Raw genomic sequence first — 27,841 nt, forward strand, 5'->3', positions numbered from 1 at the left:
GGCACCAGTCACCACTACTTAAGTGGAGAGTTGGACCTCTCACTGACCTCTGGGAAGGTAAAACTCCTGGATAAGACTTCATTAGCTTTCAGATACAGAGCACAGGAGATGCTTGGGGAGAGGCAGCCAAAGAGGGCAGGGAGGCTCTGTGCCCTGCTTTCCCATAAGCCTGTCTCTGTATCTCTTACCTTGGCCATTTATCTATAGCCATTGTTATATCCCTTTATAACAAGGTAGGAACCATCTCTAAGCATTTACCTAGTTCTAAGAGCCCATCGGTGGGGGCTGGGGATTTAGCTCAGTGGTAGAGCGCTTACCTAGGAAGCACAAGGCCCTGGGTTCGGTCCCTAGCTCCGAAAAAAAAAAACAAAAAAAAAGCCCATCAGTGCCCAGTGGTGGGGCACTGGAGAATATCTTGGACTCCCCCATTAAGGTGTCCAGTGTTACATGGATGAGTAGGAGTTTCCAGGGGCCAACTGCAACTCTTTTTTTTTTTTTTTTTTTTTTTGGTTCTTTTTTTCGGAGCTGGGGATTGAACCCAGGGCCTTGCGCTTCCTAGGCAAGCGCTCTACCACTGAGCTAAATCCCCAACCCCCCGACTGCAACTCTTATGACAGAAAAAGGGCTGACTGGGCAGCTAGATCCCCAGGGCCCTCCCTGGAGCAGAAAGTTGGCTCAGGCTGACTTGAATGATGGGGACTTGAGCTGTGCTGCAAGTACATTTTGTTTGTTTGTTTGTTTGTTTGTTTTGTTTGCTTGTTTTGCTGTGGAGTCTCCCTGTGTAGCCCTGGCTGTCCTGGAACTCTGTAGACCAGGCCGGCCTCGAACTCAAGAGATCTGCCCCTTCCTGCCTCCTAAGTGCTGGGACCACTGGGTTTTTTTTTTTTTTTTAAGACGGAATCTCATGTGTCCTTGAACCCATATAATATATCACCAAGGACGGTAAGGATGGTCTTGAACTTCTAAGCTCCTGACTCCACCCGAGTGCTGGGATTACAGGTGTTTATCATTACACAGGATTTGTGAAGTGTTGGGGATTGAACCCAGGGCTTTACATACGCCAGGCAAGTGTTCTGCTAACTGAGCCATACCTATAGCTCCCGGCGCGTATATTTTGAAGGGAAGTGGATCAAGGAGTGTTTCCTGGGAGGGGCCAGGCTAGGGGACTGGCCGAATATAGGCGTGGCTGTCCTCACAAAATCAGGCAGGCAACATAAAAGCAGAACATGAGGCTTCTCTAGTCATTGTCGTTGCCTAAACTAGAGCCACCCCCCCTCCCGCCTCTGAATTTGGGAGATGCTTGACCCTGCAGGCACAGCCTTGGAAATGGGCTGAGCTTCGAGCTGAGAGAGAATTGAGGCAGGGTGGTAGCCAGAGCCTTTACTGGGAACATAAACTCAGCACTGGCAGGAAAGAAAAGGGGGAAAGGGTGGGGGGCTGCAGGGTGGAGACTTGTCAGAGAACCATGGCCAGAGATCGTCCTGTGCTCTTAGGGCCTCCCTGTTCTGTAAGTCAGAGGGTGGGAGGGGGACATCCTGGAGACAGATCCCCTGAAGCTATATCTGAAGGACCCCGAGCCTTATAAACCAAAAAGAGGGACAGGGGCATGCAGGGCAGGTCCTTCTGGATCAGACCAGTAACCAAGTTGGCTCTGTTCCAACCTAATGCTATTTCAGAAATTCTTCCCGTGAGGTAAATGTTCTGCCAATCTTCATTTCTCATCATTTGGTGACACATGTTCACTTGTACCTGTGTATAGGTGCATGCATGTGTTTGCATGGAGGACAGAGGTCAGGCTGGGGTGTCCTCCTCAATGGTTTCTTCACCTTATTTTTTTGTTACTTTTCAAAATGTTTGTCTGTATGTTGTGCTTGTGTCTGTAGGAATGCGTGTATGTGTGTAAGTATGAGTACGTGCATGTCACAGCACATGTGTGGAAATCAGAGGACAACCTCAGGTGTCTGTTCTTGCTTTCCACCCTGTCTGAGACATGATCTAGTTGGCTCTTGAGCTTCCAGGGATTCTTCTCTCTTGTTGTAAGGGCGCTGACAGGATTACAAGTGAGTGCTTACTGTGACCAACCTTTGTATGAGTTCTAGAGATTCAAAGTCAGCTCATTAGAGTTGCGTGGCAAGCACCTGACTCCCAGAGCTGTCACCTCCCATCTCTGCTTTCTATTTTGAGACAGGCCCTCTCACTGAAAGCCCCAAATATCCTTTTAGTTCTGCCTTACCAGACCTGGGAGTACAGGTGCACTCTGCAGCCAGCTCTGTACATGGGCACTGGGATCCAAACTCAAAAAGTCACATTTGCACAACAAACACGTTCCTGACTGAACCATCTCCCCAGCCCCACTACTGCTAACTTAAGGAGATCTTCCGAGATGAGTCAAAAATAGCCACGAGGCAAACTGTGCAGCAATGACCCATTTGGCCACAGCACAGCAGCTAAACCAACACAGTGAGCAGCCCATCTCAGCCCCACCCTCACAGCCATAGCCACCTTCCATCTTCCCATGGCTTACAATGGCCGTGTGGTCCACCGACTCTGTACAATAGCAAAGCTGCTCTTCACAAGGTTCTACAGAGCTGGGATAACAAGCAGGTTCTTCGTGCTGGCCTCTTTGCAATGGAGTCTCTTTCAATCGTCTTCAAAACTCTACTCATGGAGTTTGTTTATCTCCACGCCATAGTAAAGAAGCCACAGTTAAAGGAGCTAAAAAGTAAGTTGCTCAAGTCATATGACCAAAGGCACACGGGTAGATTATAACCCAAAGTCCGATGCCATGCTCAGCGCTTAATACATTGGGCTGCAATGTGCCAGCCCCACTGAATCCAACCATGATAGATAAGGCATTCCCTACCATCCTCCTCCCCACTCCTCCCTCCCCTCCTCACTCCTTGCAGTTTAGTGGGTGAATCTCACCTATTAACTTAAACGTTTAAGTTTTAGGAGCTCACTAAGTTGCCCAGATTTTGCCTTGAACTCACTCTGCATCCCTGACTCAGTCCCACAAACGAGGGTTGCAGGCTGGTACCCAGAGACTTTCAGAGAGAGAGAGTCGGGATGGCTAACAGTGGTCTGGAGTTATTTGGGAGACAAGCCTCTGGGCATGTCTGTGGAGGGAGCTTCCAGGTTAAGGAGCCACTCACCCTCAATGAAGGCAGAACCATTCTGTGGGTAGGAGCCTCAGACTTCCCAAAAGGGGAAAAGCAAGTCGAGTATAGGTTCCTGACTGAGGATGCAGCCTGACTCGCTGTCTCATCCTCCTGCTGCCATTGGCTTCCCACTATGAGGAACTACGTCTTCTGTCCCTGAGTTCAAGACCAGCCTAGTCTACAGCTCGAGTTTCATGACAGCCCAGGGCTACACAGAAAAACCCTGTCTTAAAACAGACAAACAACGGTAACAAAACACCAAGCAAAATCCCTCCTAGACACACTCAGACGTTTGCTTTCTAAGTGGTCCTACATATCTAGGCAAGCTGGCAATCAATATTAACCATCTTGGCCTTCTCTAAAAGTCCCTGAAATATGATGGCAAGCATTTTTGTTGGGTTGTTTTGTTTCAGTGACAAGAAAAGCAACCAATAAAACCCACTGATGTCCCTTACCCCATGGTAACAAATCACAGTGTCCCCAGACAACTATTGCAGTGGTAGAGACATATCTCGTTGGGAACCACGTACGGGTCATAGATGCAGTAAAAGGTAGGATAAGGAGAGAGCTAGCACTCAGGTAAATGCCCTCCTGGAATCTGAACCCTCCCTTGGCTACCTTAGGCGGCAGAAAGATTCGGCAAGGAGGGAAGACACCAGGAATGGTGGGGATTACCCATAGTTCCTAGAGGACTTTGAATTACTCATGAACAGTACTTATCTCTCTAGACCAGCAGCTCTGATACAGCCCTTTTAGAATGGATGGACATGGGAACCAAAGTCCTGATGGATCAGATAGCACCCGTGTCCTCAGCTCAGGGTGAAAGGTCCCTTTGCTAATGGTGGTTTGTGATTACAGAGACTGTGAGGTGCTCACTGAGAGGATCATCCCAGGCAACAGGAAGCAGAGGAGTCACCTGACTCTAAAGGCCACTTTCTTTTCTACACCGAGCCTTCAGGACCCACACTCTCCATCTCCCCAACACTGGGACTCAAAGCATATGCCACCATGCCCGGCTCTCTTGTGGGTGCTAGCCATCTGAACGCAGACTGTCGTCCTTATGCAGAAGCATGTAACAAAGCCATCTCCCCAGCCTCTGATTTTATTGATCTGGAGAGACTGAAAGATGCGGGAGGGAGGAACAAAACCTGGTTGTGTGGAAACTCAACACACGAGGTGACTGTCACTGTGGTGTTCATGGCTCGTCTCTAGAAGCTATTTTGATTTCGTGTGACTAATTAATTTAGTTGTCACCATAGTCGTCTGTACTGCTGGGGATGGGACCCAAGACTTGGTACATGCTAGGTAAGCACTGTCATTGAGTCGACACCCAGCCCTGGAATGGAATTGCTACCCCACCCCAGAGCACTTGCTGTATACTGAGACCAATGTCAGTTTCCTCTTGGTCCACAGCGGTAATTCCCTTCCCAGCCTCAGGCACCTTAAGAGCAAGTGTAGGGTACATATAGGCTTCACTCTCCTGTCTGTTCCATTTTCTGTAACTAAACTCATAAAGAAAGATACCTGGTCTTGACTGCCCCCACCCCCACCCACCCCCCAGTTGGGGAGTTTGGGAAGCTCAAGGGCATACACAGATGACGTCTGGCTGGAATTTTGCAACACGGTGGAAAGCTAAAGAGAAAGTAAGTATGAGAAAAGATGAGTCACATGCAATTCATGAGGATTGCTGCGGTGCAATTCATGAGGATTGCACCCATGAGGAGGGGTGGTGTTTGCACACTCACGTGGGGAGGCAGGTATGGAGGCCAGAGGCCTCAGGTCTTACTCTATTACTCTTTACCTTATTCCCTTGAGGCTGGGTCTTTCCCTGAACTCGGAGCTAGGCTGACAGCCAGCAGGCTCTGGCAATCTTCTGTCTCCCCCAGCTCCCAGTACAAGGGTTACAGGTATGGGCACCTACATCCAGCTTTTATGTGGGGCTGTGATCCAAACTCTGCTCCTCATGCTGGCATGATGGCCTTACCCACAGAGCTGCCTATCTAACACCTGGGCATGCCTTTTAAAAGAAAATCATGGACAACTTACATTTATTTGCTGGTAACTTTAGTCAAGCACAGCAGAAGTCTGTCCGGGGAGCCTTAACTTGTCAATAGCTACAGAGTATCCACGAGGAGTAACATGAGTCTTAGACTGAGGCCCCAGCTCCTGGCAAAGAGCTACACATAGACCTGTCTCACTAGCCCCTAAGAGGTGAGAAATGGTTCCTGTTATTTATATGGAGAGAGAGAGAGAGAGAGAGAGAGAGAGAGAGAGAGAGAGAGAGAGAGAGAGGGGTGTGGTATGACACTTAGGCTCTATGTGTTTCGAAGCTTCCCTTTGATGTGCTCATAGTACAGGTCTGCATTCTGACCGAAGGCATGCGGAAGAAAAGGGCACCCACTGTGGTGAGGGCAAGGGTGGAAGTCCTATGGAACAGCAGGAGTCAGTCTCAGGGATATCTCCTTACGTGGCTTTTCTTGCCTAACAACTCTTTTATAGACCTAATTGTCTCTAAGGGCTCCACCTCCCAACCCCTGCCAGCGTGACAATCAAAATCCAACATCTCTCTCAGAGGGGAGAAACCAGATCGAAGTCACAGCTTCATTTAGAACCTGTGCCAACCTGCACTCTCCTTCCGGTGATCTGCTGGCAGACAGCAGTAGAGCCAAATTCTCCGTGAGAATAGCAGAGCCGGTGGAAAGAAATGGAACTCCTAGCTGATTATCTAGAGTCAGTGAAGTCAGTCCTCTTGACAAGAGCAAGAACTAAATTGTTAATAGATCAAGCTGCTGACAAGTCATGGTTTTGATATCCACTACAGGGCAGGTAGCTGACCTCCCATATGTTGGCAAAGTGTTTGTCCGACATGCATGAAGTTCCGGGTTCAATACCCAGCGTTGCATAAACACTTAGCAGGTTACCAGAAGTTCAAGGACATCTTCAGCTACATAACAAGATTGAGGTTGTGCTAGGATAAAAACAAGCAAACAACTTCCTTCGTAAGGTAGCCAATTTCAGACGTTTCTGTATAGCAAATGAAAACAGAGTAGCAGGATTCACGAATGGGATTCTTCTGTATCTTCCCTGTGCCTAATTAAATAACGTTGACAACATATGTTAATCCTATAATTATAAAATAATCACTATTAGTATGCTCTTAGTTATCACAGCAACTCTGTCAGATAAATATTACCGTTATTCCTAACTTATGATTAAAGAAGTTAATACACAGAGAACTAGAATTAATGCTTTTATTTTTTATTGAATATTTATTTGTTTGTTTGTTTGTTTAGACATGGGACACAACATGAATGTGGATTTCAGAGAATAACTTGTAGGAGGACTCACTTCTCTTTCTCTCGTGTGTGGGTCCCTGGGATCAAATTCAGGTTGTCAGCCTTGTGTCAGCTACCCCTCCTTGCTAAGCTGTCTCACTCGCCCCTTCGTCTTCATCTTTGAAACCATCTCTTCTACTAAAGCTATAGTTCAGTGTCTTGGCTTCACTTTCTGGTCAGTGGTTTCTGTACTTATTTGAAGTCTGGCCGTGATTTTCATTTCTATGTGCTAAGTCTTCCTTGCATCCCTAGAATAACGTCAACTTGGTCAGAGTGTGTGATTTCTGGCTGTTCTTGAACTTGTTCTGTAGACCAGGCTGGCCTCAGACTCAGAGATCCGCCTGCCTCTGCCTCCTGAGTGCTGGGAACAAAGGCGTATGCCACCATGCCCAGCTGCTCATCTTTAAATATTGGTAAAATTAGGCAGTAAATCTACCCTGTCCTGGGCCTTACTGTTTTATGTACCCCTTATTATGGCCTTAACTTCATTGCTTGTTATAGATCCGTTTGTGTGATTTATATCTTCCTGTTTTAATTTTGTTAGGGCACATGTGTCTAGAAATTTGTCTATTTTTGTAAACTTCAAATATATTGAAACATGCATGGGAAAAAGAGTAGAGCAGAGACTGAGGAAAGGTCATCCAGAGACTGCCCTACCTGGGGATCCAGCCCATATGTGGCCACCAAACCCAGTCACTATTGCTGATGCCAAGAAGTGCTTGCTGACAGGAGCCTGATATGGATGTCTCCTGAGAGGCTCTGCCAGAGCCTTACTGATACAGATGAGGATGCTTGCAGCTAACAACCATCAGACTGAACACGGGGACCCCAGTGGAGGAGTTAGAGAAAGGACTGAAGGAGCTGAAGGGGTTTGCAACCCCATAGGAAGAACAACAATATCAACCAGTCAGACTCCCCAGAGCTCCCAGGAAATAAACCACCAACCAATGAGTACACATGGAGGGACCCATGGTTTCAGTCACATATGTAGCAGAGGATGGCATTGTCTGGCATCAGTAGGAGGAAAAGCCCTTGGTCCTGTGAAGGCTCATTTCCCCAGTGTAGAGGAATGCCAGGGCGGTGAGGTGGGAGTGGGTGGGTGGAAATGGAAGCATTCTCATAGAAACAGGGGGGAGGGAGGAAGGGGGTATGGGAAAGGGGGGAAAGGGGATAACATTTGAAATGTAAATACATAAAATATCCAAGAAAAAATAAAATTTAAAAAAATAAAAAAGAAATATACATTTTAAAATATTCTGTAATGATCCTCTGCATTTCAGGAGCATTTATTGTAAAATACCCTCTTCCATCTCAAATTTCATTAATCTGGGCCTACTCTTCCTTTTAGTTAGTTTGACTAAGTTTTTGTCAATTTTGCTATGATATGGGATTTACTTGGAGAATTGGATCATGTGACTACAGAAGCTGATAGTGGGTTAGAGCAACGGCTCACCAGTTAAGAATGCTGGCTGCTCTTGAAGAGGACCCAGGTTCTATTCCCAGCACCACATGGGAGCTAACGACCACCTGTACCTCAGTCCCAAAGGATCTTGTGCCCTCTCTGACCTCCACAGGCACCAGGCACACGTGTGGCGAACAGATACATGCAGGCAAAACATTCATGCAAAAAAATTAAAAATAAATAGAACATATTTGTTTTGTTTGTTTTGTTTTCAAGACAGGGTTTTCTGTGTAGCCCTGGCCACCCTGGAACTTGCTCTGTAGATCAGGCTGGCCTCCAACTCAGATATTCTCCTGGTTCTGCCTCCCTAGTGCTGGGATTAAAGGTCTATGCCTCCAGTGCCCAGTCATTTTTTTTAAAGAAACTGATGAAAACTGAGATACATCTCAACCCATTTGCCAACCTGAGACCCTGAGGTGCTTATAAGGTGGTTTATGCCACACCCAGAGGCCTCAGAATCAGGGAAGCTGATGGTATAATGTCCCCTCTAAGGCAAAACCTGGGAAACTTGAGGACTCTTAAGGCAAATCTTAAGAGTCCAAGGCAGGTCAGCTTGGAGGTCTGATGTTCAAGGCAGCAGAAAAATTCTACTCCAGGTGTCATGGAACAGATCCACTCACTAATATTTGTTCTTTCTGGGTATCTGGCCAATTTGATGGAGCTAACCCGCATTGACCACAGATACTCTCCTCTTAGACCCTCCAGCCACATAGTAACGTTCTCCAGAAAGCATGCTCAGGTAATGTCCTACTTATCAAGGCACTAGGGATTCAACTGATGTGTTATATTTCCTGAAATTGAATGCGCATGGGCTCAGGGTAGAAGTCAGTGTTAGGTCTAAGCCTCTGCTTTTATACTTACCAGTATTTCTGAGACATTCTCCTACATAAGCTGCTACAAAAGATGGAGTTGGTAAGCAACGCCCGGAAAAGCAGAGGCCGATCAAGTCTTAGAAATCAGGGGCTTCATTTGTTTCTTCTCATATAGTGCCACCTAGTGGTTCAGTCCAAGAATCGGGGTCCCAAATAAAGTTCTGACTTCTCCAGACTCAGCTAAGAGGACTTGAGTTTTCTACTCAAGAAAACGGGGAAATCGGAGCTGACAGAAAGTTAATGGCTTGCTCCTGATCACCAAGGAATGCACTCCCGGAATGAGGTCCAGAACTTTGGGCTCTGTGTCCACAGTTGTAGCTCTGTCCAGCTAACTTTTTAAGTTTTGTAGCCTGTGTTTCTCTGGCATGTCCAGCAGGGCACAATACCCTATGAAACTGTTGAGAAAGACCTTGTATTCATCAAGGGGATCCAGTTTCTCTGTGTTATCAGCTAAGGGAGAAAGGCTTCCAGACTGCTGCAAACTGCTCCTGTTCTCTTTATCCTTGGTGACCTTGGAGGTTTTATTTGGTGTGAGTCCGAGTCTCAGTATCCACCTGCTTCCATCCCGAGTGCAGGGACTAAAGTCACAAGCCACCGATTTCCTGCTTCACCAGCCCAGGTGTGATGTTTGTCTCTTTGCTAATTGTTTTTTAGAATGCTCTGGGATCTTAATGGTGACTTATGTACAGCATCGAGCCGTTCTGAGATCTGCTAACTACTTTGAATAGGTCAGCTGGAGGAAGGTAGAAGTTCCCTTTGTTTTTGTAGTCCCCTCACAACATAACTATTAGTGCAAATACCAGCGACTTTGTTTACCGCTGAGGATTTCCCCCGGTTAAAGCTGTGAGATCAGCCATTCGAGCAGATTTAACTCTCGATCATCTCAAGAATTATGCAGTCACGCACTGCTCTGCTCACTTCACAAACAAGAACCATCGGCAGCCAGCCGGGTAGCTCACAGCTTTAATCCCTGCACTCAGGAGATGGAGGCAGGTGGGTGGCTATAAATTCGAGACTAGCCTAGTCTACAAAGTAGCTGCACACCTCACACCCCAGGCCAACAGGGGCTACACACTGACAGCTGCTTTAATGCAAACAGACAAAAGAACCACCAACAAACAAAGTTATTTTGGCATTTTCTTTAAAGAAATGACTTTGTTTATGTGTATATGAATGAATGTATTGTGTGTATGTGTGTGGCCTACGCACACATGCGTGTACAGGTATGCACATTCAGAGGACAGACAACCCTACCACTCTCTTCCTCCCTCCCTTGAGGGTCTCTCACTGAACCCTCAGTGGGCTGATAACCAGCACGCTACTGCGATCCTCCAGTCTTCACCCCCACAAATGCTGGGGTTACAGGCATGCAAGCATGCAGCCAAATCTGGCTGTTTTACACAGGTCCTAGAGATCTGAGCTGGGGTTGTCTCGTGAGTATAACAGGTACTCTTACCTGCTGAGCCATATCTCCAGCCCCTAATTCTACATTTTCAATGGATGCCTCTGATTGGCCATTTTAGTTGAAGGGAGTGTATCTGTTGAGTTTATATACGGAGGCTCTTGTGAGTTCACAAAGAGATTCTAATAGGCTATGATTTGGATTTAAAATCTCTTCCAGACACCAGCCAAGAACTTCCTTTCCTCCCTACATCTGACAGTTGAGTCCTTTCAGATTGGCCTTCTGGTGGGGTACCCCCCCAAATTGCCACACCTGACACCTCAAGTTCAGCTGTAAGAAGCTGAACCAGTCATTGCCCTGACCCCTGTAATGGCAGTTATGGCGGAGATGTGATGGTAGGAAATGGCTAGGCAGTTGAGGGTAAAATGGCCACAGAGAAATGTAACCAGGTTCTTTCTTGACTAAAAGGCAGAAATATCCTTAGAACTCTTAGCAGTTTCATCCTTGCCAGAGGCCAGAGATGTCAAAAGTGTTCTGGGAGCTCTGATACCTGATTTGGATCCTAAGTGATTCTAGAGTCTTTGGGGAGGTGAACTCTTAAAGTAGCAAGAAAGGTTGTTAAGACAAAGTAGGGAGAGACGTGTAAGAATGACCTTCTGAAGAGGGATACTTGGGCCCTTCCTTTCAGGAACCAGCTACTGAAACGGGAACATTAAAACAATGAGCCCCAGGAGTATTTCATTCTGGGGGGGGGGGGAGGCTAAAAAGCCCAAGTCACAGAACGCCAGAAGAGAAAGGTATGTGCACACGTGTTTTTATGTGTCTTGTGTGCAGGTGCCCTTGGAGGCTAGAAAAGGGCACTTTTTGAATGATGTTGGTTGCTGTTTCTAATAAATGGCTCTTAAGTTGAGATGTACCCCCTTTAGCCTTCCGTCATCTAGGACTTTTATGTGAAGGTAAGTTGGATTTTATCAAAAGCTTTTTCTGCATTTATTGAGATTATCATGTATTTTTTTCTTTAGACCCATTTATATGGTTTATTGCATGTAGTGGCTTATGTATATTGAACTATCTCTGTCTCTGGGGTAATTTAAAGCCAACCTGGTCATGAGGCATGATCTTTATGACATATGTCTGTATTTGGTTTGCAAGTATTTTATTGAGAATTTTTAAATCTATGTTTATCAGAAATATTGGCCTATAGATTCCTACTGCTGTTGTCACGTTTTTGCCTGTTTGGAGTATTAGCCAGAGGAGTCCAGATGAACAAAACCAATAAAAATCGCTATGTATATTAATATATATATGTAAATACACACATGTGGATTCATTAGTGGTTTACAGGCTGTGGTCCAGCGAATCCAACAATGGTTGTGTCCTGACTGAAAGACCAAGAATCTAACAGTTGTTCAGTCCATAAGGTTGGAGGTCCTCAGCTGGTGTTCAGGCCGCATTGGAATCCTGAGGAAGCAGCTTCTAAGACCACTGAAGGAACGCCTCAGCAGCTAGAGAGAGGGCAAACAGGCAAAAAGCAAAACTTCCTTCTTCCACTTCCTTTCATCATGTGAGTTGCCACAAGAAGGTGTGGCCCAGATTTAGGATGAGTCTTACCCAGTGAATATCCAATCAAGAAAAATCCCTCACCGGTGTGCCCAGCTTGGGTTCTAGTTGAAAATGTGGTCAAGTTGGAAGACTTTTTATTACTGTCTCAATCTCTTCATTTGCTGTGAGTCTGTTGGTTCAGTTTTGGTGGTTTCGCTGAACATAGAAACTCATTCATTTCTTCTAGGTTTTACAACTTAATGTAGTCAAGTTTTTAAACTATTCCCTGATAATACTTTCAATTGTGCTGGTGGTATCCGTTTTAACGTTTCCATGTTTGTTTCTCAATCTGTTGACTTTTCTTGCTGTTTCTTTAGATGAGTTGGTCTGTTGACTTTATCCTCTCAAAGAACCAGTTCTTAGAGGCTCTGCTTCCCTGTATTGTCCTTTGCTTTTGTTTCTATGTCATTACTTTCTCCTCTGTGTTTTTTTTCTTGCCATCTACTTTGTTTATGTTTTGTTTGTTCCCGTTTTTCTACAATGTTAAGATGCATCATTAAATCTTTTTTTTAAACTAAGTCAGATTTTTATTTTTTCTCCATAGACCACATTATTTAATAATAAAAAAATAAAAATTGAACAAAAGGAAAAGGTGGATATAAAGTGGAACCAGAGAACCCAGGAACTGCAGGGTATTAAATCTTTTAATTTATGTTCCTTCTAATTATTTTAATGTTGCACTCAGAGTAATAAATTTCCCTCAAAGAGTGTTTTTAATACATGGCAAAGGTTTTGTTGTGATGTGTTTTCATTTTTATTTCATTCCAGGAATTTTTTTTATTTCTTCCTTGATTTCCTCTTTGACTTATTCACTAGTCAGTAATGAGTTTGTGTATTCACTAGAGGTTAGTTTGCTGTGAATTTTAAATTTTGTTGAATTGTGGTTAGATAGGATACACAGAGTTATTCCAATATTTTTAAATTTGTAAATATTCATTTTGTGTCCTAGGATGTGATCTATTTTGGAGCCATTTCTGTGTGCTGCTGGCATTTGGGTACAATTTATCAGAAGAGATAAAGAAGAACAATTCATTCTAATCAAAGGAATAGTTACCCAAGAAGATATTACTATCATAAACACGTATGTATAAAACTCTGGTACACCTGATTACATTAAATGTGTACTACTGGAATTAAAGATGAAGACTAACATCAACCCATTAAGAGTAGACTACTTCAGCTAGGTGGTAGTGGCACGTGCTTTTTATCCCAGTACTTGGTAGGCAGAAGCAGGCAGATCTCTGTGAGTTCAAGGCCAGCCCATTCTACAGAGCTAGTTCCAGGGCAGCCAAGACTACAAAGAGAAACTCTGTCTCAAAAAAAAAAAAGTAAATTATTTCATTATCCTTGTTTCTATACATAAATCATCTGGGCAAAAATAAATATCAATTAACTGGCAAAATACAACAAACAAACCACTCAGATACTAGTCTCAGGTAAACAGGGCTGGTTTATTGAATGCACACCACAGACTGATCCATCAGGGCTGTAGCTCAGATTCAGGAGCTGAAAGCTATGACCTCAAACATTTCTCAGGGCCAGCTTATAAAGTCAAAAACCACAATGAGATTAACATAGCATGGCAGGGTGGTTGGCCATGACAAAAGCTATCTTGCTAGTTGGAGTGGACAGTTCTAACTGAACTTTATACTGATTGGTCCTAAGTGGAGCTTACGGTTGTGGGAATTCTTAAGATTAACACTTTCAGACATACAGAACATAACAGGGTATGTGGTCAGCACGACCCTCTTCTGAGTCAAGCTATTTTTCTTTGCCAATGACTGGCAGGCACGGACCAAAATGGCTACAGCTATACTGGGTGGGGGGTGCAGGCTCAACATGTACACACCTTGAATTAACTCAAGGGTTTCCTCTGAGCCAGAGAGTTTCTCTTTTGACTTAGCACTTCAGCCTGATAGGAGAAACAATGGACAACACAGTCTCTTCTGTAAGTACTTACAGCTGACATTAGGACGTTGTTCACTGGGGTCCAGGAAGGCTGGGCAATGGGGCATTTATCAGAAGCATCTGATTAGTTGATTCAGCTGAAAATCAGGGAGCAATCATCTCGGCTGGACCAGTTTACATTGGCCTACGGCAAGTCAGAGCTCAGGCGCTTGCAGTCCACAGGTGATCCTGGATGGAGTCCGTCAGCCAGGCGAAGATCTGCTGAGACAAATGCAGACTAGGAACCGAAGCTAAAATCGTCTTGTAACTGGGGAAGGTAAAGAACCATTTCTGAGACCTAGGAAAAGCTGTAGGTCTGGGCTAAAAGACATAGTCATTCTTTTCTCAGTCCGGAGGGCTAGAGACACAGATTCAACGAAATGTTTTCAGCATGATGAGAAGCACATCGTCTACAGTCAGAAGACAACCAAAGGGACGCTTGAAGATCTTGAGCTTGCGACTGAATTGTAAACCGCCAGTGTTCCATTAGCTTATCAGAATTCCATCGATCAATGTTAAAACAACAGTGGCATGGAGGAATATGAAATAGTTCCCGTTTTCATATATCCTAAATCATTTTCATATATTTGTATATATGTATATATGTATATATGTGTATATGCATATATGTGTATATGTGTATGTATGTATATATGTGTATACATGTATACATGTGTACATGTGTATATATGTATATATGTATGTATGTATTATGTGTGTATAATGTATATGTGTATATACATATATACCTTGCATTTATATACCTTAAAATACCTTCTTAGACCCTTCAATCTTAAAAATCTTCTTAGACCTTTTAACACTTATAATTTGAATTTACCAACCTTAAACATCTTTCATCTAAAACATTTTTCATTCCTCCCATGTACCTTAAATCATTTTCCTATCATCATCCAAGATTTTCTTAACATCCTCTAACCTTCCACTTGCATTTATCGATCTGCATCTCTTAATCTTAGAACATCTGTTTAGACATTCAAAACTTTTCTTAGATCCTCAGACTTTATATAAACTTTGTATTTCTTCATCCAATTATTTATTATGAGACATGGGGGGTTGATTGCTGAGAGCAGTTGTTTAAGTAAAGGAATAATAAAAAGTCACATTGAAATCTGTTTATCCTTTAACATGAAGCCTGTGACAAGGCAGGCCGGTTTGCCCTTTTTAATAAGAGGCCTAGTAGTTTTAACTAATGAATTGACTAATGAAACAACAGAGGTGGATTATCTTGGGATAAGGAGCTACTAACCTGTTCTCTAGCTGTCAGGCTCCAGTTAACTTAGCTGTTAGTGTGATCAGAGACTGGGAAGGATACACTGTAAGTCTAGATGGCTATGTATCCATTGAAATGACAGAAACCATGCATATTCCATTACCTAGACAGTTGTCCCAGCTTCTTCCACACCTTCAAGGGCAGGGCAGAGGCAATCTTTGGCTATCAGGCCCAGAAGATCAAGAGGCTTTCTTTGTCTGTGGAGGAGGAACACAGGAGAGGCTGACCTCACCTGTCTTAAGCAATGTATGGCAATCAATTCTTCAGTTATCCTCTGTCCATAGTTCAGGCCAGGCTGTGGCAGCAGGCAAGGCATTGGGACAGTTATGCCCAGTGGCTATTGTACCATGCTTCTGGTGGTGATCTTTGACATTGTGACCATGTCTTCTTGGAGACCTGGGTGTGGGGGGGTCACTTTTAGGATTTGGGAGTCTGTCAGTCAGGGTAAGTTTAAACCTGTTAAATGCCATATTCAGCAGATCTCTGACAGGTTCGAGGGCTAGTACCTACCAATTATATATGAGTTAAACAGTCTGTCTGTTTTTAGTTATTTGCTCTAAACTTACAAACCTAAAACAGGAGACTAAATAAAGCGGAATCTTCTAATTAACTATATCAGTACTTAACATGGCTTTAAATATATTTCTGAATGTATTAAAGGATTGGATTAACTGTAAGGTTACTGACTATCGCTCCCTTTTAGCTTTGAGCCTAAAAAAAAAAATCATAGTTTTAAGTTGAAGTTCTTGAGTATTAAAACAAAAATGTTTAACCATAAGCATAGTCCATGAAAAGACAGGAAGCTTTTCTGACCTTCGTGTGGCGGTGTATCATTGTGGAAAATAACCATTTCCCAGGTTTATGATTAAGGCAGTTTTAGAACAGGAAAGGGTTGACAAATTGGGAAAAATAGCAAGGACCTTGGCCGGGGGAGTCGTCATCACAAGATCATAAATTGTAGTCTATTTGGTAGACTTCAGCTTTAGGAAGGGAGGGGAAGCTGTGCTCTGGGCTGCTGGACCCTTGCCAGAGCTCAGGCAAACTGAAAGGAAGGGTGGGTCGGTTTCAAGAGCCAGTGATTCTTAACCTTTCTGATAGTAAAGACCTCTAAAACTTCAAAATCTCTCACTTACGTTTTTTGTAATATCAAAATAAAGTACCTCTATGAGAATGAAAACATAGAACATAACCATAATTTTTAGAAAATAACAAATTTCTAAGAGTATAAACATTTTTATGTTTCTAAAATCAATATCAAGTGCATTATTTTGATGTTCTAAAGTTTGGTTGCTAGCAAGAAAAGTTGTTGTATATAAAAGCATGGAGGTGGAGTTTATTTACCTCATTAAAGAAACATTTTTTTAAATCCTATCTTTTATAAGTCTGGGCTTTTAGAACAGGAATTACATATAATATTATCCTAATTTAAAAGTATCTTTAAAGATCTGTTTCCTTGGCCAGCTCATGCTGGCTGTGATTGCCCAGAATGGCTCTAACCCTGAATTACTTGTTTTAAGCCTATTTTCTGTTACAGAAGTTACAAATTTTTAACTGTACCCAAAAGCTTATAAGCCAATAATTTATAACCAAGACATGCAGAACATAGTGAACATATACATTTAAGACCAGTCAGAAATAAAGATGACATGACCACATACATACATTTATACATTTGAAATAGACAAAATTTCCCTTACCTCTTTTAGTTGAAATTTCAAGGGAGGACCACCTTGCTACCTGCTGAATCTGATTCTCATGGACACAGAGGTTTTGTAGCACAACTGGCCATCGGCTTACTTACTAGAGAAGCTGAGAGGCTGCTGGTGCCCCTTTAAGAGTAGCTTGTACGGGGTTGGGGATTTAGCTCAGTGGTAGAGCACTTGCCTAGGAAGCGCAAGGCTCTGGGTTCGGTCCCCAGCTCCGAAAAAAAGAACCAAGAAAAAAAAAAAAGAGTAGCTTGTACATCTCAAGCAGCCCCTAGGTTGCTGTCAGCTTGATCTAGGCGGGAGGCGGGGCTTCTCCAGTAGTGCTAGACTGACTCCTAGCTGTAGTCACAGGGCTCCAAGGGCAGAACCAGTTTATCGGTTTTTGTTGTCCCAATCTATCCCCTTTTTCCTAAACATCCTCGAAATGAGTTAAAACTAAGTCGAGGGGTGAATGGCCAGCAGATGAAGTTTGAGCCATTTTCCCTCTGAATATGAAACACAAAGCAACAATTAAGCCATTAAATGAGGGTCTGGTGAGATGGCTCAGTGGTTAAGAGCACTGACTGCTCTTCCAGAGGCCCTGAGTTCAAATCCCAGCAACCACATGGTGGCTCACAACCATCTGTAATGAAATCCGATGTCCTCTGCTGGTGTGTCTGAAGAGAGTGACAGTATACCCATATTAATAAAATATACCCATATTAATAAAATAAATAAATCTTTAAAAAAAGAAATTAAACAAAACTACAACTGGCAGGCAAGGACCACCCTCCAAGAACAGCCAATGGAGTTGGGGAGGAGATGGAGAGGATCCAGATGTCCCACCAAAGAGACCCAGTAACACACAGTGAGGGAGTTAAAGGTTAAAGGTTAGATAGAGGAGAAAGGTGCCCCCCCCAAAAAAAATGAAAGTGGAAGACAAACAGACAAAATCTAGTTTTTTGATAGACAGCACTGTGTTTGGGGCATTTCAAATCCTGAGCACATCCAAGTTGGAAGGGGCGGTTTGCACTCCATTCCTCCTAGACAAGGGGAGAAGCAGGGTATCTCCAGTCTCCTGACTTGAGAGACTGTAGTGCCCAGCTGCTCTCACTTGAGTCACCAAAAGGTACCAGAAACAAGACCAAACCAGGAAAAAAAATTACCTCCTCATAGAGGGGCCAGCTTGGTGGCATCCAGTATTAGTAACTGTGGGCTGGTCGAGAGTAGGGGGCATTCCAGGCCAACGTGCTAAATATTAGGTTTCAGGAATCACTGGCCACACGAACCACTCAAAAACTGATCTCAGGTGAGCAGGACTGGTTTACTGAATGCACAAGACTGATTGATCAGGGCCGTAGCTCAGACTCAGGAGCTGAAAGCCATGATCCAGAGCATTTCTCAGGGCCAGCTTATAAAGGGAAGACACCACAATGAGCTCACTCATACAGAGTGTGGCAGGGTGGTTGACCCTGACTGTTTTGGCTAGTTGAGCACAACTAGCTGTAACTGACCTTTATTCTGATTGGTCCTAAGTGGAGCTTATAGTTGTGGGATTTCTTAAGATTAACAAATCTCAGAATATACAAAACATAACAGTATGACCCTGCTTTGAGTCGAGATATTTTTCTGTGTCAGTGGCAGGCATGGAAAACAATGGCTACAAGCTATGCTAGGGGGGCAGGCCTCAACATACAGAACATGATTCTTCTCTTCAGCCCAAGTATTGCTTCCTGTATTTTCCTTAGGTTTGGCAGAAATCTGCCTCTCCCTGCCTACCAAGTGCTGGGACTAAAGGAGCTACCACAGCCTGACTGGGTATAAATTTTATTTTAACCAGATATAGACTTTATTTTAACCATAGAAAGCTTTTATTTTCCCTCTAACTGCAGTAGACAGTTTTGCTGAGTACATTAGTACATTAGGTAGGCCGGTGTGGTCTTTTACAGCTTTGAGTGCATTGTCCCAGGGTCTTCTGGCTTTTAAAGTTTCCAGTAAGGAATCTGCCGTTATTCTCATGGGCCTTCCTTTACAAGGGACTTGTGTGGTTTTGTTTATTTGTTTGTTTGTTTTCAATAGCAGCTTTCTGTACTTTCTTTGTTCTGTATATTTAGTATGTTAGCTATGATCCGCCATGATGATTTTCTTTTTCTAGTCTTATCTGTTTGGTGTTCTGCCTGCTTCTTGTGTGGGTGTGTCTTCCTTAGGCTGGGGAAGTTTTCATCTGTGATCTTGTTGGAAATCTGGACTATGCCATTGGTTTGGGATTCTTCTCCTTCATCTATCCCTGTATTTGAAAGGTTTGGTCTTTTCATGGAGTCCACACTTCTCCCTTCTCTTTGATATTGTCTTCTGCTAGATTCATTGCAGCCATAAGGCTTTCCCTTGAGTAGTTAGTTGGGTTATTAGGTTTCCATGTCCATTTCCACTTGACTCACATCCAATGTTTCTGTTTATTGAATTCCATTTGCAAATCCCCGGTTGTCACTGTCATTTCCATCAGCCCAACATTTGTGTTTTCTTGGGATTCACTCAGCATTAATTCTTCTTAAGGTCTTTGACCTGTTTCTTTGTGTTGTTTTTAAACTCCTAGAATTCTCAGGTGAAGATTATGATATGTTAAATTCTATGCCGTACGGCTCATCTAGCTAATTCTCACTGGAGAATATTTCCATTAGACTGGTAGATTGGAGTGGATGTTTCAAAACTTAAATCTATTTTCTGTGCATTGGTGTCTTGCTTGAATGTATGTCTGAATAAGGGTGTCAGATACCCTGGAACTGGTGTTACAGACAGTTGGAGCAGCCATGTGGGTGCTGGGAATTAAACTTGAGTTCTCTGGAAGAGAAGCCAGAGCTCTTCTTAACTGCAAAGCCATATTTCTAGTCCCAATCTTTAATATTTTTGAAATGAGATCTGGGTATGTGGACTTCTTCAATTCTGTCTCTAATATGGCGGCTCCAATCCTCTGCCCCCGAGATAAAAGTGCACAATGGGGGCACTAGAAGGCAGATTGTCCATCAGGACTCCACGTGCCTCACTCCTTGACACCATATAATGAGGAGGCCCGAGTTTAGCTCCCCTAGCCAGGGCATCTGCAGCCCATCTGATCTCAGGTTGAACCCCTCCATCAAAACCTATACACCTCTGCTCCACAAACTTATTCTCTTGATCCCCACATCTTCTAAATTAGAAAACTTCCCACACTGGATATGCCTGCTGCATCTTTAAAAACCTTCCCCCTCATATAGAGCAGTCTCAACTGGAAAACTGTATGTGAAACTCAGTAAGCTCCCTTCCATTCCAGAGCAGCCAGGTGGGACTGACCTCAAGGACTAACCCCAGAGCAGCTAAGGGGACTGACCCCAAGGACTAACCCCAGAGCAGCCAAGGGGAGTGACTCCCCTCTATCCTTCCTGAAGGGTAACCGTGGTCTGGTTGATTCTGAGACCTGCCCTGACGTGGCATCTCCCAGATGCCATTGAGAAGTTATGGCTACAGGGAACTTTTATCCAGCACACTACTAACCAAATCCAGTGTTTCTCTATCTGTGCCCACCTCATGATGGGCTGCAAACTCTGTGTTTAACTATTTTATCGCTGTTCTTCTGTTTATGGGCTTGCTGTCTCCAATGCCCTCCTACACACCACTAGGGAAGGGAAGCTCCTTCTGTCCCTCTTTTACCTCATTATTGTTACTTTAGGGGTTATTTGGTGCCATCCGTTCTTCAGGACTTACTCTCAATTATAAAATTCTCTGTCCTTAGCTCACTCCTAACTCTGAGTCATACTCCCCCCCCCAAAAAAACATGGATCAATTATTTTTAAAGGCATGGGCCACCACTGTCTTGTCTACTCTCACTAAGAACTGGCACACGCTTTTAATCCCAGCTCTTGGGAGGCAGAGGCAGGCAGATCTCCAAGAATTCAAAGCCAGCATGGTCTGCATGGTCAGCATGGAGCAAGTTCAAGGACAGCCAGAACAACACAAAGAAGAGGAGGGAGAGGAGGAGGAAGAGGAAGAGGAAGAGGAGAAAGAGGAGGAAGAGGAGCAGGAAGAGGAGAAAGAGGAGAAAGAGGAGGAGGAAGAGGAGGAAGAGGACAAAGAGGAGGAAGAGGAGGAAGAGGAGGAGGAGGAGGGAGAAGAGGAGGAAGAGGAGGAAGAGGAGGAAGAGGAGGAGGAAGAGGAAGGAGAGGAGGAGGAGGAGGAAGAGGAGGGAGAAGAGGAGGAAGAGGAGGGAGAGGAGGAGGAGGAGGAAGAGGAGGGAGAAGAGGAGGAAGAGGAGGAGGGGGAGGAGAGGACGACCTGCATTCAGGAAGGTCAGCTCAGTGAGTATCTTTGAGATAGTGCTTTAAGGCCTCTGCAACTAGAGAACCTAATTGTCCTGGTCTCTGAATCCTGTCCTGACCCCTCTATAGAAACAGGCAACATTGTAGCTATGTGCAGTAGCAGTAGGCTTGCAGGGACAGCTGTTGGTTGTTGGGGTCTGGGAGTTGCTATACAAACCATGCACACACCAATTTCAGTTAAGCAAGAATAGTTTATTAAATGTATACCATAATACTGGATGTCCAGGACTACAAAAAGAACTGGGAAGCCTATTGCAGTACTAGTCTGCTCTCAGAGTTGACTTTTTTAAAAAAATTATTTATTATATATATAAGTACACTATAACTGTCTTCAGAACACCAGAAGAGGGCATCAGATCTTATGACAGATGTTGTGAGCCACCATGTAATTGCTGGGATTTGAACTCAGGACCTCTGGAAGAGCAGTCAGTGCTCTTACCCACTTAGCCATCTCTCCAGCCCCAGAGTAGACTTTTTATATGAAAAACCAGGTTCAAATATTTGAAAGCAAGCAGCAAAGTGGTACAATATTTTTGGCTAACTACAGAAAGTATTATCAGCCAAACTTTAAGCTGATTGGTCCTGAGTGAGGTAAGGAGTGGTGGACAGGGGAATTTCAGAACACTGAGATAACAGGGTACAAATGATTCAATCTATGGTGGTTTGAATATGCTTGGCCCAGAGTGTGGCCCTATTTGGAGGTATGGCCTTGTTGGAGGATATGTGTCATTGTGGGCATGGGCTTTAAGACCCACTTCCGAGCTGCTTGGAGGCCAGTCTTCTCCTTCAGATGAAGTGGTAGAACTCTCAGCTCCTCCTGTACCATGCCTTCCTGGATGCTGCAATGTTCCACCTTGATGATAATGGACTGAACCTCTGAACCTGTAAGCCAGCCCCAATCAAATGTTGTCCTTATAAGAGTTGCCTTGGTCATGGCGTCTGTTCATAGCAGTAAAACCCTAACTAAGACACAATCATAACTTTTTGGCTTATTAATAGCATTCTTCAGTGTCAGTTAAAGTAATGACCATGAACTTAATTTCACATTGTGAGTAACACGGAGTCTGAGTATAAAATAGCTACATTTATGTTAAAGAGAACAAGCTTCAGTATCAGTGTTTGTGAAGACTGGCCCCAGTCATTCTGTAGGACTGTTATTGTGCCATTTTTGTTTCCTTGGGTGCCTGGCTGGAGGCCCTTACCTCCATGGATTACATCAAATTCAGCAGTCAGAATCCTCTGGACATTCAGAACACAGAAAAAAAGCAAGAAATACTATGAATGATTGAGTAAAAGGTCTTATAAAGTCTGGAAAGCGAAAGTTTGGCCTCAGAGGGCTAGCTAATGGCAAGGACCTCCTTCTGAAGGTCACCCTCTGCTGAGATAAAAACTCTAGACATTTCTGTCCCCATCCAAAGTTTGGATCCATATGAAATCTCGAGTCCTCTCTCTGATGATAAAATTGCTCCTCAGAAAAACCAAGCCAGCCAAACCCCAAGCTACCCTTGGATTCCAATGTTCCCCTCCTTAAAATGCTTGTCCTTAAAAAATAAAAATAAAAAAAATGCTTGTCCTTATGAATAGTCACCACAAAATGCTCTCTGAATTTCAGCTGACCTAGGAAAAGACTGTTGGATCTGCCTGAGGACAAGATGAGCTACATATTTGGGCACTGGCTTAACTAAAATCCCTTTAACTGAGGATTCCACAACCAAGCCCTGCCTCTGGGCCTGGCCTGTACAAATAGTGGGTACACCCAACTGTGTGGACCCCACCTCGACTGCGCCAGGCGAGTTTCCAACTCGGTAGTTCCTAATGGCACCTATTTCACGTACCCCAATAGTACCTCCTCTTGGCAACCTATCAGCTATCCCATGTACCAAGTTGTATATTTAGTTTCAAGTCTTATAATCATCTGTAGGGCGAAAATAAGCCATCAGTCTACCGGTCTGAACTGAAAGGGATGATATATTAATACCAGTCCTGTTGGGAATAGTGGGGCCATTCGGAAGGGCATTGGACTCCATCAAGTACAACATAGCCAACAGATCAAGGTTGAGCTGACACTGGTACAGGATAGCATTGAAAAACTCCAGACTCAGGTGAACTCCCTGGCAGCCATGATATTATTACAAAATAGATGGGGATTAAATCTCATTGTGGCAGAGAAGGGAGGAATCTGGGCTGTGTTGGGGGAGGAATGTTGTTTCTATATGAATTTATCAGGTGTCTAAGAACAGCAGACAGCTTAGGAAAAAATAGAACAGAATCACGGGCCAGATACTCCCCATCAGACAGGACAGGCTTCTGGAGCTCTTGGGGAACATGAATAACCCTTGTTATTGAGCCCTTATCATGATAGCTCTAATCTTCAATCCTGGTATTTTGAAATTCCCCTCTAATCTGTTGCAACAAAGAGTATAAAGCCATTACTGCCTCAAACTATCACTCAACTCTTCTGACTGAGGACTAGAAACCGGTTACTCAGAGTATGTAGTTTCTTACTCCTTCATCAAGGTTTTATCAGGGATTGTTTTTTTTTTTTAAGACAGGGTTTCTCTGTGTAGCTCTGAATGTCCTGAAACGCTCTTTGTGGACCAGGATGTCATCCACCTGCCTCTGCATTGCCACCAGTGCCAGCCTTCTTGAATGGGAACTAAGCTTTCAACTTAATAAGTATCATTTTTTTTTAAAATTTGTTTTGCCAAACCAAATTTCTCTGTGTAGCCCTGGCTGTCATAGAATTTACTTTGTAGACCAGGCTGGCCTCAGAGATCAGAGATGCCCTACCTCTGTTTCCTGAGTGTTGGGATTAAGGGCCTAATCCACCACCACCTGGCTATCAGATGCTCTTAAAACAAAGATCTGTACTTGTTGACCACATGGCTTTTCCGTTACAACTTACTTATTTTGTAAAGAAAGAAAGATCATGGTATGTTTTATAACCAGTCATCTTGTTTTTAACTTTCTTGGCGAAGGGAATCCGACCTTCGAACTAAAAGTCCCAGAGAACAACGCGCTACTTTCTAAACTGTGGGCGGGAATTAGAATTAGTTATTTGACCGAATGTTAAAATATAATTTTAGCGGGTTTTCATTTTTCACAAGAACTAAAATGTTTCTCAAAACAAGCCCGAACTGAGGGCCAAGTGAGTAACATTACTCCTTCTGGAGACAGACCAAATCCAACCGAGATCGGTATTTAACTAAAGTCCAACTTCCCGCGTCCAGTCAACTCTCCCGGCAGTCTCTTCCCGACGCTGCCATGGCGTCATATTACCATAGCATATTCTGATTGGCCGACAGAAGGGTAACGGCGCCTGCGCACTGCATTTCTCTGAGGGCGGTGGGCAGGCGCCATTTTGGCCCCAGAGGTGCTTCTGGGAAGTTGAGCGCGGTTCTTCACTTTGCCGGTCGGTGAGGTACGGCCCTGTTTAGTAACTGGGGTTTCCCGGTCGAAGCGTCGGCGCCCGCCGCTGCCGACTTCTCCAGAGTCTCGGGGGAGGCAGAAGCGCGCTGCTGTCGAGAGAGGTCACTCCGCCAGGAAGGACGTGACGGGGGCGGCGCGTGGCGCGGACACTCCCCGCCGAGAGCCCGCCTGCCATGGACTCGGAGTACTACAGCGGTGACCAGTCAGGTGGGTCGGGACGGGGAGGACCGCGCTGCGGCTCGGCCTCGCGCTTCAGCAGGAGAGGTCTTTGCCAGGGCCCAGCACCGGAAAGCCCGCTGTCAGTATCCATGCCCTGTTGGGAAGTCCCCTCCTGCCTCCTCAGGTGTACCGGCGAGGAGGGGCGGGACTGGAGCCTGGGGAGGGAACTCTTAAGGGAATCTCTTCCGGTCCAAGAAGGGTTTTTTTGCTCAAGTTGTCTCTTCAGTCTGCCGGGGAAGAGATACGTCTTTTAAAGGGAATTGTCAGGAGTTGAGGTTTTCTAGTTCCATGGGGGACAGGAATCTCTAGACTCTTATTTACCAGTTAGGGCTAGTTTAATCTGTAAGCCTGGCTTCCCGGGAAGAAAGGGCGGGGTCTTTTAAGTTTACACACGCATTTTTAAAGCAAGGAATGAGTCCCTGGTACTTGGAGTGACTTTCGTGTCTTCTGTACTAAATCGGCACACTAGACGAAGAGATGAACAAGGCAAGGGCCTGCTGGGTAAAAAGAGCTGTGTGCCGATTTCTTTTGGACTTTATCAAAAGTACTGAACTAGATAGTTTAGCATTAAGCTGTTTGCTGTTTTGCCTAAATACCAAAATATTTTTCAGCTCATTGGCATTTTAAAATTAATTCTGTGTGAATGGTCTATAGGCTATGTTACAAGAAAAATAACGAGGTAGCAAAAAGATAGCAGTTCCCTAACACACACACACACACACACACACACACACACACACACACACGTGTGTGCTTCTTTTAGCTGTTTGGGTTGTTGTTGGTTGGTTTGATTTGCTGTAGCACTGGCTGGCCTCAACCTCACTTTGTAGACCAGATTGGCCTGGCATCCACAGATCATTCATTCATCAACCTGCCTCCACCTCATTGCTAGGATTAAAGGTGCATGTTTAGGCTGCTTTTCTGATTTTAATTTTTTTGTGTGCGTGTCTGTATTCTTAACTTAGGCTCTCTGGTTATGCATTTTTAAAAATTTTTTTCCATTCAGTGTTTTCCTATTACTCCAGAATTTAACACAGCTGCCCTCATCTCTCCAGTCATTCAACGGTTTGAATACAATTGTTAAGACTTTCCAAAACTATTTTTTTTGTTACTTTATAAACTTTACTTTGTTTTTGTTTTGAGACAGGTTTTCTCTGTGTAACAGCCCTGGCTGTCATGGAATTCACTCTGTAGTCCAGGCCGGCCTCAAACTCACAGAGATCCTCCTGCCTCTTCCTTAGTGCTGGGATTAAAGACATGCCCCACCATGCCCAGGTATAAACTTTTCTCTTGAAGTGAGTTGAAGATCTCATTAGTATAAAAGTAATTCCATTTTTATATTACTTTTTTGGCTTTCTTGTACTTTACTGTTTCATTTAACTTTTGCTTCTTAAACTACTAATCAAGTCTTACGCCTTCTAATATCCCTAAGTACCTCTTAGGGATAATTTTATTGGGTATTTTTAAGGCATTGGATAAGGTTAGCTGACAATACTATTCATCCTATCAGATTATAGTTTATATACATCAATCAATTCTCACTATTTCTGGACTGAAGTTCCTGTGCTCTTCATTCATAAACAAGCACTTCCTGTATACCATGTAACAGGCAACTGAATCTTTGGGCTCCAAAGATTCAGTTATGAATCGAAAACTCCAGAGTAAACAAAATAACAAGTTACATAGTGCATTAGAAGATGGTAAATACCTTAGAAAGATAGATAATAACACAATAGAAAGTATAATTTAGATAATTTCTAACTTGGCATCTAGTTAGTTTGTTCTGGGCTTCCCACATCACATGGTAGTAGTTGTTAGTATTTAGACAGGTATCTTATTGTCTAGAACTTTTGCCCGTCTTGGCTGTAGATGTTCATTTTAACTGTAATCATAAACATTATTGCAGACGTCATCCACCTTATACCTAAGAGGGGTTTTGTTTTGTTTTTAAGCAGATGATGGTGGTGCAACCCCAGTACAGGACGAGCGGGATTCAGGGTCAGATGGTGAGGATGATGTAAACGAGCAGCACTCCGGATCCGACACTGGAAGTGTAGACCGCCATTCAGAGGTACAGTGTCTTCGGGGAGGCTTTTCCATATACTTCTAATGCCCTGAAAGGGTAAAGAGTAGTAGATTTAAAAAAAAAAAAAAAAAAAAAAAAAAAAGCATAGGGATAGTCTGGTCAGCTGATGCTAACAGAGAAAAAAGTTCTCTTGGGTTAAATTTCAAATACTAGGCAGTTTCAGCTATGCCTGTTTATTCAGTGTATGATGTATTGGCAGGCTCCACCATCCCTGAATAATATTTGGCAAGAACAGTAAGCGGTCAGAAAGAAATACCGCTTGAAATAGTCCAGGGGGTGTCATTTATTAAGGTTTATGTCAGGAATTAGATTGGTTTTGATGTGTAGCAAGGTCTAGGTTTATAACTCTCATATACTGCTTTGCTGTGTTTGTTTTGGTTTCTTATTGTGTGGCTTGGGATTAAACCCAAGGCTTTGTATCTACTAGGAAAGTAGACACTCTACCACTGAGCTACCTTTTATTTCTTATTAGATTTATTCGAAGGTCAGGACTGAGCATGCCACAGTGTGGAGGTCAAAGGAGAACTTGGAGAAATTAGTTCTCCTTCCACCAAGTGGGTCTGAGGATCAGATTTAGGTTATCAGCTTTAGTGGCAAATGCCTTTACCAATGGAGCCATCTTCCCTTATTTTTATCTTTAAGGCAGAGTCTTGAAAGATTGCCCAGACTAGAGCCTTGAACCCTATGTAACCCAAGCTCATCTTGAACTTTTCACCGTTCTGCTCTAGCAGACTCCTATGTAGCTGACATTATAGGCATGCATAACCATCCTGTGGCAAATGTAGCTCTAAAGCTGCTTTAGTTTAATGACCAAATGGTAAAATGTGTATATATTCTAATGTTTAACATTTGTCCTAAATATTTTTGAAGCTACTTAATATACCTTCCTAGTCATATAACCTTTCAGTTTTGATAAAACTGTAATTTTCCAGGAAATCAGCATATGTCTTTGATAGATAAACACTGAAACAAATAGGATGATAAAGGTGAATGGATTTTTCTAA

At 43.7% G+C, this 27,841-nt stretch overlaps 2 protein-coding genes and 1 long non-coding RNA gene across 13 annotated transcripts in view; 1 reads left to right on the plus strand and 2 right to left on the minus strand.

Moving 5' to 3' along the window:
• The window catches only part of LOC120098222 (uncharacterized), a 702,255-nt gene that overhangs the window by 44,599 nt on the left and 629,815 nt on the right, over positions 1-27,841 (minus strand). The window lies entirely within an intron of this gene.
• Positions 12,806-17,102, minus strand: LOC134482980 (uncharacterized). Its single transcript, XR_010059761.1, has 3 exons — positions 16,767-17,102; positions 15,173-15,266; positions 12,806-13,997 (listed from the first exon to the last, which is right to left on the minus strand). It is a non-coding gene; the product is annotated as an uncharacterized LOC134482980 (long non-coding RNA).
• Positions 24,044-27,841, plus strand: part of Iws1 (interacts with SUPT6H, CTD assembly factor 1) — a 42,209-nt gene continuing 38,411 nt past the window's right edge. For 7 of the 9 annotated variants that reach the window (XR_005496012.2, XR_005496013.2, XM_006254574.5 and 4 more), the window contains exons 1-2: positions 24,044-24,739; positions 26,707-26,822. Coding sequence is in view for 7 of the 9 variants with exons in the window: in XM_006254574.5 (XP_006254636.1) it covers positions 24,706-24,739; positions 26,707-26,822 (150 nt within the window). In the remaining 2 variants the exon portion in view is untranslated. The remainder of the gene's footprint in view (positions 24,740-26,706; positions 26,823-27,841) is intronic. The other 2 variants (NM_001034918.2, NM_001398635.1) reach the window with 1 other exon arrangement.

This window comes from Rattus norvegicus, chromosome 18 (genome assembly GCF_036323735.1).
Source record: "Rattus norvegicus strain BN/NHsdMcwi chromosome 18, GRCr8, whole genome shotgun sequence".
Taxonomy (NCBI): domain Eukaryota; kingdom Metazoa; phylum Chordata; class Mammalia; order Rodentia; family Muridae; genus Rattus; species Rattus norvegicus.